Raw genomic sequence first — 15485 nt, forward strand, 5'->3', positions numbered from 1 at the left:
TTCTCTTTTCCTTCAGCCAATATTTTTTCCCAGTACTCAGAATATATCGGTGACGGGAAAAATTCTTACAACAGCATGTACAAAAGAAAAATGAAACCTCATTCTAACAGATCATTTCAATAGAAACGCAAGAGTTGGAAGGCTATGAATAATTTACACACATCAAAATCTTGATAACGAATTGGCCATCAATGTGACAAAAGGGAAAAAAAAAAGATTCATGTTCGCTCTGTGAGGTGTTCCAGTGGTAAGAGTGAGGCAAAAATCAGACCACAAACACTGAAAGACCATCCTGATCTCATCACGTCAGCGTAAGCTGACACTGGACCGCCACGCTGATCAGGCAGCTGTGGTCCGACTCATAACCAGAATCCAATCACTGACACTCCCGGCCCGAAACTACAAACCTGCCTTGTTAGGGGAGGAAGAAGATTCACAAAAAAAAAAAAGGAAGAAAGATAAGGATGTTTTTTACTGGGATTATGATCACCATGGCAATAAGTCTAGGCAAAAGGAACAATGTCAAAGTCCTGTAATGGCAGTAACGACCTGAACGGCATTCTGTCAACCACCACACGAAGAGGAAGTCACATATGGAGCGTCATTAATGAGCTCCACTGTTACCAGAGGTGTTACCACAGGAGCCAGTGCAGATCACTGGTCAGCTCTAAGGTCACAAACACCTTCCATGACACCATATGCTGTCTACCTATGATTGACTTCCTCATACGCCTTCTTATCATTTTCATTGTACCAAAAACTAGAAGCAGTAAGTATTTACAAAATGCCATAAATGTGTGATGTGTTTAAAGTCAACCAGTGCAGATTGTGCCAAACCAGACGCACAGATCCCCAGAAAAAAATCCATACTTTATTTAAACAGCCAAAAACGGCTGACACAATGTCCCATAATGCCCCTCTGTACCTTGCGCATGGACTGTATGTCGTAAAGGACTGAAGGGTCACAATGAAAACATTAAAAAGCGGTCAACTTGCAGTCCTCTGCCTCTAATTCCATCCCTTCTGCGTCACAATGTTTAAAGAAGATATAGTAACGGCGTGTTTTTCAGACACATGCCGAAAGCAGAAAAAAAGACAAAACGTTTCAGTCAGTAACTCACTTCCTGCTTAGAGACCGCCTGGCACCTCTAATAATGATCCAAAGACAATGTAAGAGTAAGAGTTTCTTTCCCAGTTGACCCTTCTGGCAGTCCCAGTTTGTGTCTCTCATGTATCACCATTATATTCCCAGAGCTAAGCACGTGAACAACAACTTTACCAACACTGAACGCTGCTCTGGAGGCATTTCTAAATCCTCAAGGTCTCGTCTATCCACACATCAAAATGTGTCTACAGGCAATTTTGTGACCCAAAATTATGTTTTATAATCAGCTACTTTTGTCTACATATATGTTCTATTGTGTTACTTTATGTTTCCAAATAGAATAGAGCATTACTACTTCCCTTGTGATGTACACAACAGGCAAGGGGATGTCATTTCCATCTGCCTGGACAGGAAAACATAGTCCCAATTTGGGTAAATGGGTTAAAAATATTTTTTTGCTGGTGGTTAGAGGAGGCTTCAGAACAGCAGTCAGTGTTGTTAAAGGACCTTGATGTTAAAAAAAAGAGGAAAAAAAGATGCATAGTGATGTGACTGGAATGTAATGTGGATACATGAGAGGCACAAACGGGGGCTGGACATCAGGCTGTAGGCTGGGGGAGCCTGAATAATGTGCTATCATCTGCAGGATAGAGAGAAGTGTTTGCCAGCATTAACCTGGTTTCCATCACTCATCAAGCTACTGTGGAGCCCTCCTCACCCCTCCAGGATGGTTTGGTTTGTGGTTTGAATTTGACCATATTAACAGCACTCAGTAAGGTCGTCGCAACAGCCGGACAACTGAGATGAGATGTTTTCTTTTTCTGTACATGTAAATAGATCGAAAAGAAAAGAAAATGTGAGGTAGATGGATGATTGAAGAGAAAACAAAACCTTCCCCTAAGAAGGGCAAAAGAACATCAAAATATCAGAAGGAAAAAAAAGACTTGTGGGGAATTTGTACAGTGATTTACACTTGATAAAAAAAAGAACATAAATAACCAAGGAACATCTGGGCTGGGAATGGATACATCTATTGAAATATCTACCCCAGCTGTCCTCTCTGATCGTACTCGTCTTCATATCTCAGCGTGATGCGTTTCTTCCTTGAACCTGAAGCAGTCGGTTCGACACTCGGCTGTTCAGCACTGGGATCTCCAGTTAACGGTTAGTCCCCGATTTAGATTTAGTATTTTAATAAAAGAACACGTTTGGAAGAAGAGAAGAGCCTCTTATGAATCCTTTTAGTGTCGTCCTCGGTCGTGAGTGTTAAAAAAGAAAACCAGCACTCTCAGTGCTGTAGGATAATTCCACTGATTTCTCAACCCAATTTAACTTCAGCAATAATCTACAAACATGTTAATATGTTGGAAAAAGATGAACAATGTGGGTTACTCCAGCAGCATACACAAAACCACCCTTGATTCAAGAGAGAAGTTGATCAGCTGAAAGTGAAATTATCCTACAGACAGGTTTTTGCACTTTGCCTTCAGGAAAATAAGACGTGAAAACTCTGCTGCTGCATTAAATAAATTCTATTTTTGCATTCGCTTTGTACCTTGAACCCAGTGTCATTACACAGCAAAAACACATGGAAACCTGAACCTGGCAATATTCATGAAAAGGTTATCAGACAAGTCAGAAATAGAAGTGGATTCATCAACAAATAATACAGAATTAAAACTATGCTAACAACATTAGCAGGCTAACAGCACTTGGAAGCTCAGACACCAGGCTTTCATGTTCACCCTGAAGAGCACATCTCCTGTCTGCAGTGGAAACAATGGCAAACATTTAATGACTTCATGTGAGCAGCCCCCACACCCCCCAAAAAAAGGATTAACAATCATTAAATGATCGGAGCAAAGGAAAAAAACGCTTTTTGTCTTTACACAACTGACTGGAAGTATAAGGAAAAGTATCTTTACGCTCCAACTTAATTCACTAACTGACTATTATTTATTGATGTATTCAATTACATTTTGACCTGTCTATTAACCTTTGGACACATTTTGTCAGTATTGGGGCTCCATACAGGAAGTGCAAAGCCCCATCCAAGACTGGAGAACCCCGCTCTGGTTTCAGACTGTTAGAAACACTGCTCCTGTCTAATGATCAAAGAAAATGAAATAACAAAGTCAGAGGGACAGAGAATCAAACAGAGGTTCACACACACACACACGCACGCACGCACGCACACATTCACGCACACACCAGGCTGTATGTCTCAAGATATGACACCACAAATGAAGAAGAAGAAACAAAATAAAGGAAAGTAGAAAAGGATTTCACTTTTCTTTTTGACCTGAGATTTAGTTGGGACTCAGCAGGGACGCCTGACCTTTGACCTCTGACGCTGCCTTCAGACGGGGTTCGTGTTTACGGCGTTCACGAGAAGAGTCCATAAGAACGCCACAGTCTTGCGGTATTCGCGACCTCGGAAGTGGAAATTTTCAAAGCGTTCATGAGTTGTGATGTGTTTGCTGATGCTTTTAGAAGGAGGCCATTGAAGTGAGTTTTTTGGTGGATTGTGAGTTCATATATTGTAATTTTAGCCTTCAAGAGTGCAAGACTTCCCATGTGGTAACGGCAAGCTCACGAGCTCCACTCGAAGGCAGCGCGAGTATGAGTACATACCCTCGAGGACAGAGGTGGAGGCGTCCTGAGAGAACACGAGAACATCGACGGTTATTGGTACCATCGCTGTCCTGTAGTCAGATGGGAGGGGAAGTCACCGGTGTTTCACAACACAAGGCAAATTGTCGTACCTTTACGCAAACACAGAAACGAAACCAGCTCAGATACACTTCACACAATTACAAGCATTAAAAAAAATGGACTGTAGTGGAAACGTTCGCAGATCCAACCTGAAGGAGTTTTTTCTCTTTTTATATATAGATATTAACTATATTACAACCACAAGAGAAATAAGGAATAGCAGCTTCTTTCTGTACATGACGAATGTCTCCAACCGTATAAAAGTTAGAAAAGTGACACAAACAACTGGTGCATACATAAATGCTCTGCCCACGTAGAGATGTTGTAAATGTTGGAGACTAACGACTAGTCTAAAAAAATACCTGTCTGTATACAACAACGAGGACGCCTCTGAACTCGGAGCACACCCCGACTGAGAGACGCCACAGAGATAGTGTTCATATTTGTCTTCCTCTTTATGCTCTTCCCTCCGCAGTCCTTGCTTCGAGGATTTTTTTTTTTTTTTGCTTCTTTATTGACTGGTTTTGGTGTTTAAACCGACACGGAACAGCACTTTGTGAGAGGATGTGGCTCAATTTCAGACAAACGCATGTAGCCAAGGTCCACAACTTCAATTTGACAGAGCACAGAGGCCGCAGGTATCAAACAGAAACAGCGGAGCAGTGAAGGACTGGAGAGGGAAGTTAATATCCCTTTGATCACAGATTTTAAGAACGATGTGGTAGCAGATCAAAGTGCTTTTTTTTTTGTTGCTTGCTTGGAGAATTACAGGGCAAGACTGCAGAAGAGAGAATTTGTCAAAAAGTACAGTTTTGGCAAACAAATTTGGCAGAATTGACTTTTCTCCCTCTGGTTGTTTGCTTCAGCGGATTGGCTGTTGACCCGGCATTACGCTGACACCCAGCCTGCGGAGCAACGAGACTACTGTACGAACGGCGGAGAGCCTGACCTCTCTGAAGTACTTTTTCATTAGATATGCTTAACAGTTCACCATAATGCCCGCCCAAAAGCGACCAAAGCGCCGGTCATTTATAAAGGCCTACACATTTTGTTTTCCCATTTGGAAATACATATAAAAAAGTAACAAACAACAATTTATAAAATAAGTTCAGCCATAAGGAGAGAGATCGCCCCCAAATTATTTTTTTTTCTTTCTGATTTTTTTTCCATTTTTGGTCTTCCCACTCAGCAGCAAGGGCAGTGTCACGTCTGACAGCCTGCTGGTAGAAACCAAAACTAGAATAATATGAAAAAGTGTGTGGAGGTACAGCAGAACATGGACTAAGTGACAGTTTTCTCCACCTTCCTGTGAGTCTTTACTCCTCGCTGAGTGGCCACACCCAGCTGGTGGACATGGATTTGCTGTGATTTAAAAAAAAAAAAAGAAAGAAAGAAAGAAAGAAGGAGAAGAAGAGGTCGCACCCACTGAGACCTCAGGTTCTGCAGAGCAGCAGGTGGCAGGGTTTGCAGTCTGGTGGGTGTGTCTGTCCAGTCAGCAGGCGGAGGACTGCGGGAGCGGCATGGCACGTTCGTTTTTGCGTCCTCCGTTCATGTGCGCGTACGGCGGCAGTTCGTCTAAAGACGGCCGCACCGTGACCCCTGACCCCGCGGCGAGGCTCGCCCCCGACAGCCCATTGGCCGCCTGCTGGCCGGAGGGCTGCTTGTCCATGGCGGCGGTCGACGTGCAGGGAGAAGACGGGGAGCTGGGGGCGAGCGAGGGGGCGGGGGGAGCCTCTGAGCTTGGGGAGGGAGGGGTCTGTTGGGGGACTGGTGTTTGCTGTGGCTGTGTGGAAGAAGGGGGGTCCAGAGGGACGTCGTTCATGTTGTCCAGCTTGTCCAGGTGGAGCTGTGGCGCGTCGGCCGGCTTGTTGTCGGCGCTGTAGAAGAAACTAACCTCTCTGAAAGATGGCTCCAGCTCATCCTTTATGCTGCTGATGATCTCCACAAAGGATGGACGCATCTTAGGATTGTACTGCCAGCACATTCGCATCAGCTCGAACCTACACACACACAAACACACACACACACACACAAGTGTGTTCAGTCTGCATCAACAACATGTCCTCCTGCAGTAACGACTCTATCCAGAGGAACTGCACCTTCCTACTAACAAGCCAATATTTACTTTTGCCAAATGTTTGCTTTCTGTTGCTAAAACGGCTGTGTGTAACCCCCCTGCTTCTTGTTTATCGAGCACAGAGCCGATGCTGCTTTCACCAGGGTCCAGCAGCTGCCACAGCCATCCATCAATCCTGGATCTGACGAGCCTGTCACACCAAGATGGCTACCTGCATGTTACCTCAAATGCAGCAAATGTGTTGCTTTGCAGATCTGTTATGGTCTCGGTTTCTACAGTTCCCGCAAAGTGACGAAGCGTGGGATTTGTGATCTGAACCAAATATTATGTTTCATGTGTGACTGAATCCTTCATTTTTATGTGCTTGTATAATAATGCGAGCTGATCATCTGAATAATTCTTGGTTGTTTCATAAGATTACTAACTACAGTTAGTTTTTAATTGTTGGACAGCAGGCAAGATTAAATTTTAGGAAATCGACTTATTGCTTGCTTAGAGTTAGATGAGAGGCCAGCCAGGTAGCTTAGTTCAGCACAAAGACTGGAAACGGGGAAAAGCTAGTGTTGCTAAGCTAAGCTAGCGGCTGCTGGCCGCAGCAGCACAGTTTGGCTACGAGTATGAGAGTTGCATCAATCTTCTCATCTGACGCTGCCTCCGTGTGTTGTGGTTAGTGGCCAAATTTGTCTGTCGTGCATACGACTCTTCTGATGTGGGTTCATACTCGGGCTGTTTCATTTTAAGAACAAACGCATCAGAGCACACAGTGACAAACAGACTGTCCGTGAGGGAAATCAGCAGTGTGGTATGGCAATCACAATCCCCCCAACACGGAAGCAGCAGCACTGCTTCAGTGTTTGTGTGAATAAACAGTCGGCACTTGTGATTTAACTGGTACGATAGAGGAAAACATGGCAGACAGGCGGACACTGACGTGTCAAGAGACATGTGTGAAATGTGCTGGTCGTGTGTGTGTCGGTGTCTTACAGCATGTCAGGACAGTTCTGCGGTTTCTCCAGCAGTCCCCCCTCCATGACAAAACGTAGCACCTGCTCATTGGACAGACCTTGGTAGGGCTGTTCTGCCAAAGTGGCAATCTCCCATAACACAACCCCGAACGACCTACACAGAGGGAGAGAGGGAGGGGATGGAGTCAGTGTGTCTTCCATCATTACCATCATACATTGTTTGGAAGCAGTAAACACAGGAAATTAAGCCATCGTGTGTGTGTCTGTGTGTGTTTGTGTGTGTCTGTGTGTGTCTGTGCCAGCTTACCAGACATCAGAGTTGGTGGTGAAGACTCCGTCCTTCAGAGACTCGGGTGACATCCAGCGGACGGGGAGCAAACCCTTACCACCTTTGCGGTAATAATCTGTCTCGTAGATGTCTCTGGTCATGCCAAAGTCTACACAAACACACGCACACACACACAGAGGAAGTGAAGCATTGACTTTACATTTATGAAAAACAAAGCATTTGATAAAGATGGTTCTGTTTTCAAAAGCTGAACCAAAGTTATTGTGCAAATGTCTTCAGACTCCTTGTTGTTGTGTTTTGTGGGTTCACATATTCCACAGGAGGGCGCTCTTCACTGAGATTACAGGCTGAGACATATTACTACAGGAACCATAATCACTTACAGATCACTCTCTTCCAGTGTTACAGTTGTCTAGATGATAGTCTAGACCTTTTCACACTCAACAAGGTTGCACATGAAATATGGGTTAGACCCTCTTCGCTGATAAAACATAAATCTGGAGACAGGATGTTTACTTGCATCAGAGTTCAGCTTTTGATCTGTGGATGAAAACATGTTGACATGACCCTGATGGTCGTACAGTAAGTTGATAATTTGGCCTTTCCACTTAATGGCCAACCCCCTTCTGTTACACATCTGACCGTGACCTGTGACCTCATTACGGTCCTTTACCTCCTATCTTTACAGTGAAGTCCTCTGCCACCATGCAGTTCCTGGCTGCCAGATCTCTGTGGACAAACTTGTTGGCGTTGAGGTAAGCCATGCCGTCGGCGATCTGCCCGGCCATCTGAAGCATCTTCTTCAGAGGAGGGAGCGACAGGCTCGACCACTGCTGCTGGAGACACACAGACAGACAGATGGGAGAGAGTAAGTCCTCAGAAGAACAAGGTGTTTCCGCCATTACATTCAGAACAAGCATATACTTACAAAAAATCAATGAAGTTGATGAGGTAAAAAGCTAAATATATTGTGTTTGAACTGTCAATTTAGTCAAAAAAGGATAAGCATTTCGTCACATTCTATTTTGTTGTTGTTTTACACAGCGTCCAACTTTCTTGGAATTGGGGTTGTGCAGTTATCTCATCTAACAGCCTGCTCTTATTCTGAAATAAAGGCAACTTCAGTAGACAGTTGAAACCATGATCATCACACATATGACTGGCTGAGTGTTGATCATATGATTGCAGTTATATGAGGTAGGCATGTTGAGAGGCTTCCCAGCATGCACTGGGGCATGATTGATGGAGATGAGCCTGATTTTGTTTGTGCTCTGCACTGTTTTTAATGTTGTTCTTGTTGTTTTGTCCTATATTCTGCTCCACTGTTTCCATACTTGTCATACAATTAGTTGTCATGGACGTTGTAAGTTAATGTCTCTTTTTGAGGACACCCATTTATTTGGTTGTGCTGTGTATCGTATATAAGTATTTACCTCTTTATTGTGAAAATTACATTGTGATAATTACACCAACAGTAAAGGTTTATAAATGGAGATTCACTGTAAAATGTCTTGGTCGTGATCCAGCTGACTGTGACTACGGCAGCACACTTGCAGGTTTGAGTTTAAGGACCTGTTGCTCAGACAACAGCTGGACGTAACTATGAAGTCAGCATTGAAGGACTGTGAAATCCAGACTTGTGTGTGAAATCAGGCCAACTCAGTTATCCACGTCCACAGAGCGGGGGACAGAGCCGGAGCAGGTTATAGGTCAACCAGTACCTCTTTAGGTCGGAGGGAGCGTAAGTAGCTCTTCAGGTCTCCTCGAGTCATCAGCTCCATGATGACCAGGGTGGGTTGGCCCTGAGAAACCACTCCCAGGAGACGAACCTGCATCAAGCACAGCACGCCACATCACCATGACATGAGAACTGACTCACGCTGACTTGTTGTTTTATGAAGCATGTGTACAAACTGAGCAGAGCCCTGTACTGCCCTGTGTGATCTTAATGTGTGCGTACATACCACGTGGTGACAGTTGAACTCCTTCATGACAGATGCTTCATTGAGAAACTCTATCCTCTCCCTCATGCTGGCTGACTCGTTGACAGTCTTAATGGCGACACGGGTCTCTGGTTCATCTTTGACCACGCCCTTAGCCAAGCCTTCGTACACCATGCCGAAGGACCCCTGGCCGAGCTCACGACTCAAGGAGATCTTCTCCCGTGCCACCTCCCACTCATCTGGTACATACACTGCACACATAGAGTGAGATGTTAATAAAGACCCTGCATTGGTGCTTCCAGTTATTCTGACAACAACAATCGAACCGTGCGCTACATTTCTCACATGCACACGTCACTCACTCTCTGCAGCGCTGAAGTACTCTGGGTTGACTGAGGCGTACAGGACTCCATTTCCAAGCCGGTCACTGTTCCTGACAACAGCAAAAAAAAAAAATAAAAGTATTTAGAGACATACAAAAACACTTGCACATACCTTCACTCACACTCACACCACATGCATGCCTGCTTTTGGGATCTGCATGGTGTACAAACACACATATGACCGTTTAAGCTTCCAGAAAATATTGGCAAAATACAATACGGAAACATTTCTGTTTGAAAGGCTGGTGGGGTTGGAAAATTCAGAACATTGATTTAAGACAAAATGAAAGGAACAGGAAACTATGTCAGCATGTCAGGAGTTGTTCATTTCCCGCATAAAGTAATTTCTTTATAATATAATCTAATATATGTTTCTGTTCGTCATCGTAAGTTTTCTTCAAGGTGAATATTTGGACACAAACATGACCTAAATATGACATTGCACAACTGCAAAAACAAGACAAACAAGACTTATTATTTGCCACTTAGTTTGATGGACGATAATTGGAAGAAGCTTTTTGCCTTACTCTCTGCGTTGGTTGGAGTGGTTTGTGATTGAACACGGATGTTACTGTGAGCACATCGACCATTAGCAACTGCTTGAAACATTTAAGAGAAGAAAATGTCCAGCCGTCCTCACCAGGTGTGTTTTCCTAACACGGTTTCCTGGTTTGCTGGTTTCCCGGTTTGCTGGTTTGACTTGGCTAGGTTTCTCAGGTTATTTTAGATTCCTGCTAAATGATATCTAATGCTTGTTTTTTAGTCCTGTGCCCCACACACATAACTACAGCACACACAAGCACACACCTTTTCCTGTTGAGGACCACCAGCATTGTGGCTAAAAGGCAGATGAAGAGGATGACGGCGATAGGAACGAAGATCATAGCGTAGAGGACGTTTTCATATCCTGTTGGATCAAACACTTGTTATAATAAACTGTTACGTAATTATTACACTTAATTCCACTTGTGTGCTGTTGGAAAATAGGTGTAGCGATACAAAGTAGAGGACTGATGCAGTCTGATCATGCACGGCGGTGTGTGTGTGTGTGTCTTACGCTCAGCCACATAGAGATCCAGGGGGTGTGTCCAGGAGCCGTTGCCAGCCAGTGACGTGGCTCTCACTCTCACGGAGTAGTTTCCTGGACTGAGGTTGGACAGCCGAACACCACGCTGGGCCTGATACATCTGACCAGAGACACATTCGTGCTTCTCCGTCTGACACACAAACACACAGAGAAACGAAAGCATGTTCGAGACTGAATCTTACAAATCTGAATCAAAAAGAGAATCCAAGACATGCTGTGTCTCATAAAGACAGGATTTACAGAGCTGTACTCGCCTCTCTTATGATTAACAAACAATAGGGTTTACAAATGTCTGGCTACTGGGTCCGTTCATTGATCAACACGTACATGTAAGGCCAATAAACAAAGAGCGGTTTCTCTGTTTGTACGGCTGCATTTCTGAGACTTCACTCCCATTTTACTGGGTGAATCTATCCTGTGTGACATGTATTTTTCTTTGAGTTGATGGACAGTGCTTGCAGGAGTCTATCATCTGTCAGACCACTATAATGTACTCACTAATACGTATGGCCACAACAACAAAACTAAAAAAAAGTGCTCATCAGATGGACACAATGAAACATACAAAAAAATAAGGACAAAAATGAAAAGCTGTTATTTATTAAGGCCAACAATTGGAGATCAGTGGTTCTTTCTCTATTCCGAAAAGCTACGAACAAGAAGGCAACACACTAATTCATCCATGAAGCAATAGTAATGTAGGGTATGCATCAGGGGGATATAGATTTTCATCATACTAAATAACAGAGAGGTCAACCAGCGTTGCACTCAGATGTGGACAGCGCAATAAATAAATAAACTGTCACAAAGGATCCTGAATAAACATGACTTTTGAATCAACCTCCTGGCTTCCTAGGTCTCCTCAGTGAGGCGGCGCGTCGATGTACAGATGTTGCCTTACCTCAGAAGCCAGTTTAAACTTGATCTCATACATGAGGATGAGCCCATTGGGGTGATGCGGCTCTGGCCAGCGCAGAAACACCCAGTCCTCATGACCCTCCCAGGTCACTGGTCCGGGTATGTCATCAGCCTTTTCTGGACAACGACATGGAGACTAGGTTACCATGGTGACCACAGAGGACTGGATGTACAACAGCCTCGTGTATCCAGCAGAAATATTTATGGCACAAATACACACAGGAAGACTGGATCAATGACACTACAGTGGTCGTCAAATATGCTAACTAGCTTGTACTATATTTGTAAACAGATCAGCTCTCCTCTAACCTGCAGGCTTGGTTCTAGAGAAGACGAACTCAGCGGCGCTGCAGCGCTGGACCTGACGATTGCAGGCGTGAATGTCGATGCGGTAAACGGTGAACGGCTGCAGGCCAGAGATCTGCAGCTCGCGCTCCGTCACAGATTGCTCCATGAACTCAAACTCTCTGTCCACCGGCTCCGCATCTGCGGTGCTGCTGTTACCGGCGGCTTGGAGAGGAGGCGCAGTGCTGCTGTTGGTGTGCAGCCGGTTGCGGCGGGAGTGAGTGGAGTTAGCTACGCCAAAGAGATCTCTACGGCGACGATCTGGTGGCCTGGAGGTGAGAGGAAGAGGGTGGAGGAGAGAGTTGGGAGAGAGAATTTTTTTAGATGAGTATGGAAACATCAAAATTCTACCCCCAAAAAATGAAAAACCTAAACACTAGCATTTGCTAGAAGTACTTTTTCCTACCACAAATGCTAGGAGAGACATCTGGAAGAAACTGGGCAAAGTAAAATGAAAACGTAACAGTAACAAAGAGACGTAGTCAAGATGTTTTGTATACAGAAGTTGATGAAGCACTGACCATCACAAGGAGGTATTGTTTCAACCTTTTGGGTTCCATCTTGAGCCCAGAGCTATTGGAAATCCTTCCTCACTCAACCTTCACTCTATGACTGATTTGGTTGTTTTCATTTCCATTTGGCCTAAATTGCAGCAGCAGAGAGGAAACTTGGTGGGCAAATTCTAAACAGAATTACTGAACGGCTAAGTCAATTATGTAGGTACTGAACTTTCACAAGCAGTTATATGCCAGCATGTGATATACCACACCCAAGTTGTTCCTGAGGCATGCATATTCAATTTCATGACATTTGGTTGAATGGATGACCTCAGTAGAAAAGACAGGTTTGCCATATGTAACAGGTTTTGTTTCATCTGAAGCTAAATGTGTGTACAAGTTGCACTTTTTGAGGTCTTTACCGATTTCATTATTTAATTATATTTCTTTCTGCATGTGTGTGTGTGTGTGTGTGTGTGTGTAGACACAAAAGCGAGACAATACAACGCAGCTGTCTGAAGTGCAAGGCAGCAGGTTGGCTCCCAAAATCAAGGAGCAGCTGAAGGAGTTAAAAGGAGGAGGGAAAACGGCGGGACTTTCACACCTCGCTGTCCTCCCCTCTGGGATCAGTAAGTTTTTTTAAGTACCAAGCACAAGTACATAATGGCCAAAAACAGAAGACACTTACTGATCTGCACTCAAGTTGCCCGGAAAATTACCCTCCGGTATTACAGAAAAACTGCACATTAATATCAGTGAGAAAGATTTTCCTTTGAGACTCATCAGCATTTCAGTTTGGACAAAAAAGCTTAAATAGGAAGTTAAATTGTGCCACGCAACACTTCAGCGCTGAGGATTCACTTACCTTGGTGTAAAAATGGAGTTGTGCAGGAAGTTTTCAAAGACTTTTCGATAGGAGGCGTCGGCAGCTTCGGCCTCCAGGTCCTCCACTGATTTGGGACAGGGGCAGCAGGGGCCCTTGTCTGGCCCGTCTGGGTCTGGCTTCGTGGGCTTGGTGTCCTCTTCCTGGTCCCCCACACCTATGGCAGCGATTCTTATTGGGATCTTCAGCTCTGGAGGAGGAAGCAGAGGATGTGTTTCATGACAGGTATACTCTAACGCAACAACTCGTGATGGAGCTAAATGTCTAAGGCGTGTCGCGTGCCTGAGAGTGTACCTTTAGAGCAGTAGTTGTGCTGATACAGCTCTCGGTCTTCAGCTTGTTGCTGCCATCTGACCAGGTAGTAAGTCTGGTTTCCATTTGGTGAGACAGGGGGCGACCAACGCACCACCAGCTGTGTAGATGAGTTAGAGTACGCTCGCACATCCTGAGGCATGGAGGGCGCTGAAAGAGAGTCAAAGAAGGAAATGATTCTGCTCTCAGAGTCACTCTGTGGCTCCTCGATACAGCAAACCTGATTTCTAAGAACTTGAGGAAACACTTTTCTCCCTCAGGCTGGATGCACAGTCTGCCAGTGCAGATGTGATTCTCTGACATCACGGCACTGCTGCGATTTTACAGTGCAGCTGGATGTATTTAAGGCAGTCTTCCATTTCATCTAATTATATTATAGTTTTTTGTAAATCAGTCTTCCTCCATCTCTTTGACTTGCAGCTGTGTTTACTAAAACAGTCTTCCTCTCCATCTCCTTACACTATGCTTGGATCTCATCCAGAAACACTATCGCACTCATCACGATACAATCCCACGTCTCTTTGAAAAACAAGCGGCAACAATTGCTCGCTTGCAATCTTGCTGACGTATGGAATGATATTTACCCGAAGGGCTGGTGCGGATGTAGACCACCTTGCTCTTGGCACTCGGCATATGTTTGTCCTCCACCATGAGCGTGATCGCCTTCACGAATACGGCATACTGCGTCCAGGGCTTCAGGCCGGACAGCAGCACTCCGGGGTCTGAGTCTTTGTCGGGCCTCAGCTCCACATCCACCATATTCCAGCTGTTGGAGCCACAGCCGTCCTGCCCCTCAAACTCTGTGATGTTTTGGTATGGCCTGGAGATTAAAGTTATATTCACATATTACTGGCGAGGCTGACTTTGAAAAACCCTGCCTTTCTCGTGTATTCATAACCGATAAACCTGGTTTATTCTTGGTTTACATACATCACTGAAACAAACCCTTCACAGAATTAGAAAACACTGACCCCAGGATTCCCCCAGGCACAGCTCTGTGACGTCACATCTGCACCACGTTTTTGTTCTGTCCTCCACGAAGCTGCAATCCTCTCTGTTTCAGAAGCGGAGCGTTTTTCCTGCCTGATTTCGTTAACTTGCTCAGATTTTGCTGATTGGTGCATTTCCCTGGCTCACGGCTTTGAGTTTGAATGGTTTCTTTTTTGTCCATTTTATCCGTGTTTCTTGTTGATGTTCAATCGGGAGTCTGCACAGGGTCTTCTATTTTGAAAATTTATGGGTTTCTCTACACTATTCCTGTGTCTGACTTCCTGTCTGGCTCGATCTGCTATATCTGTGTAGATTGACGCGTCAACAACAGACCCGGTGCGTATTCTCCAAGGAGCAGAGCAGAGAGCTGCTTCGGGGATGCTTCTGAAACGGAGATTGAACGCACCGGGAGGAACTGCATGCATTGTCCTGAATGGCAGGGATCAGCTCCATCGGAGGCATCGTGGATTGAACGCATACGGAACACACCCGGTGGAATTCAGGGGTAAGTGTGTTTCCATCTGTTTATATGCACATTAAACTTTTTTTTAAAGCTGTTAATCAGTCTGATTGTAAGGTTCCAATACATGCTGGAGAAATCAAGTTCCAGCTCCCATCACTGCTAAAATCAGTAGTACTCAGTGTGGAGGAGGAAGCAGCGACTGAAAAACTTACGCCTCCTTGTAGTAGACGATAAAGCTGATGAGGTCTCTGTAGTCGGGGGGACGGTAGCGCTGCCAGGTCAGTTTGATCCTTGTACTGCTGGTGCTGTTGGACTTGAACTTCAGGATAGTGCTGTCACCTGCAGACACAGGAATGAGGGAGTGAGAGTTAAAATCAAAGTCCAGCAATTAGTCTTGTTGACCGAGCAGTAAGTAAACACTGACGTGTGGTGCAGAACATCAGGCTCAGAGGAGGTTTTGGAAACTGATAGTAAACTAGAGCAACTCCTGCACATGCACCAGACATAGCAAGT

General features: G+C 44.7%; 1 protein-coding gene across 1 annotated transcript in view; it reads right to left on the reverse strand.

Moving 5' to 3' along the window:
* Positions 1-5234: 5234 nt before the first annotated feature.
* The window catches only part of igf1rb (insulin-like growth factor 1b receptor), a 45267-nt gene continuing 35016 nt past the window's right edge, over positions 5235-15485 (reverse strand). Inside the window, exons 7-21 of the mRNA XM_041938582.1 lie at positions 15185-15311; positions 14104-14339; positions 13502-13669; positions 13190-13397; positions 11792-12096; positions 11466-11599; positions 10535-10694; positions 10285-10384; positions 9457-9527; positions 9116-9345; positions 8873-8980; positions 7825-7987; positions 7170-7299; positions 6882-7016; positions 5235-5820 (exon numbers count right to left, since the gene is read on the reverse strand). Coding sequence (XP_041794516.1) covers positions 5313-5820; positions 6882-7016; positions 7170-7299; positions 7825-7987; positions 8873-8980; positions 9116-9345; positions 9457-9527; positions 10285-10384; positions 10535-10694; positions 11466-11599; positions 11792-12096; positions 13190-13397; positions 13502-13669; positions 14104-14339; positions 15185-15311 — 2783 coding nt within the window. The 3' untranslated portion in view covers positions 5235-5312. The remainder of the gene's footprint in view (positions 5821-6881; positions 7017-7169; positions 7300-7824; positions 7988-8872; positions 8981-9115; positions 9346-9456; positions 9528-10284; positions 10385-10534; positions 10695-11465; positions 11600-11791; positions 12097-13189; positions 13398-13501; positions 13670-14103; positions 14340-15184; positions 15312-15485) is intronic.

This window comes from Chelmon rostratus, chromosome 1 (assembly GCF_017976325.1).
Source record: "Chelmon rostratus isolate fCheRos1 chromosome 1, fCheRos1.pri, whole genome shotgun sequence".
NCBI classification, from domain to species: Eukaryota; Metazoa; Chordata; class Actinopteri; order Chaetodontiformes; family Chaetodontidae; genus Chelmon; species Chelmon rostratus.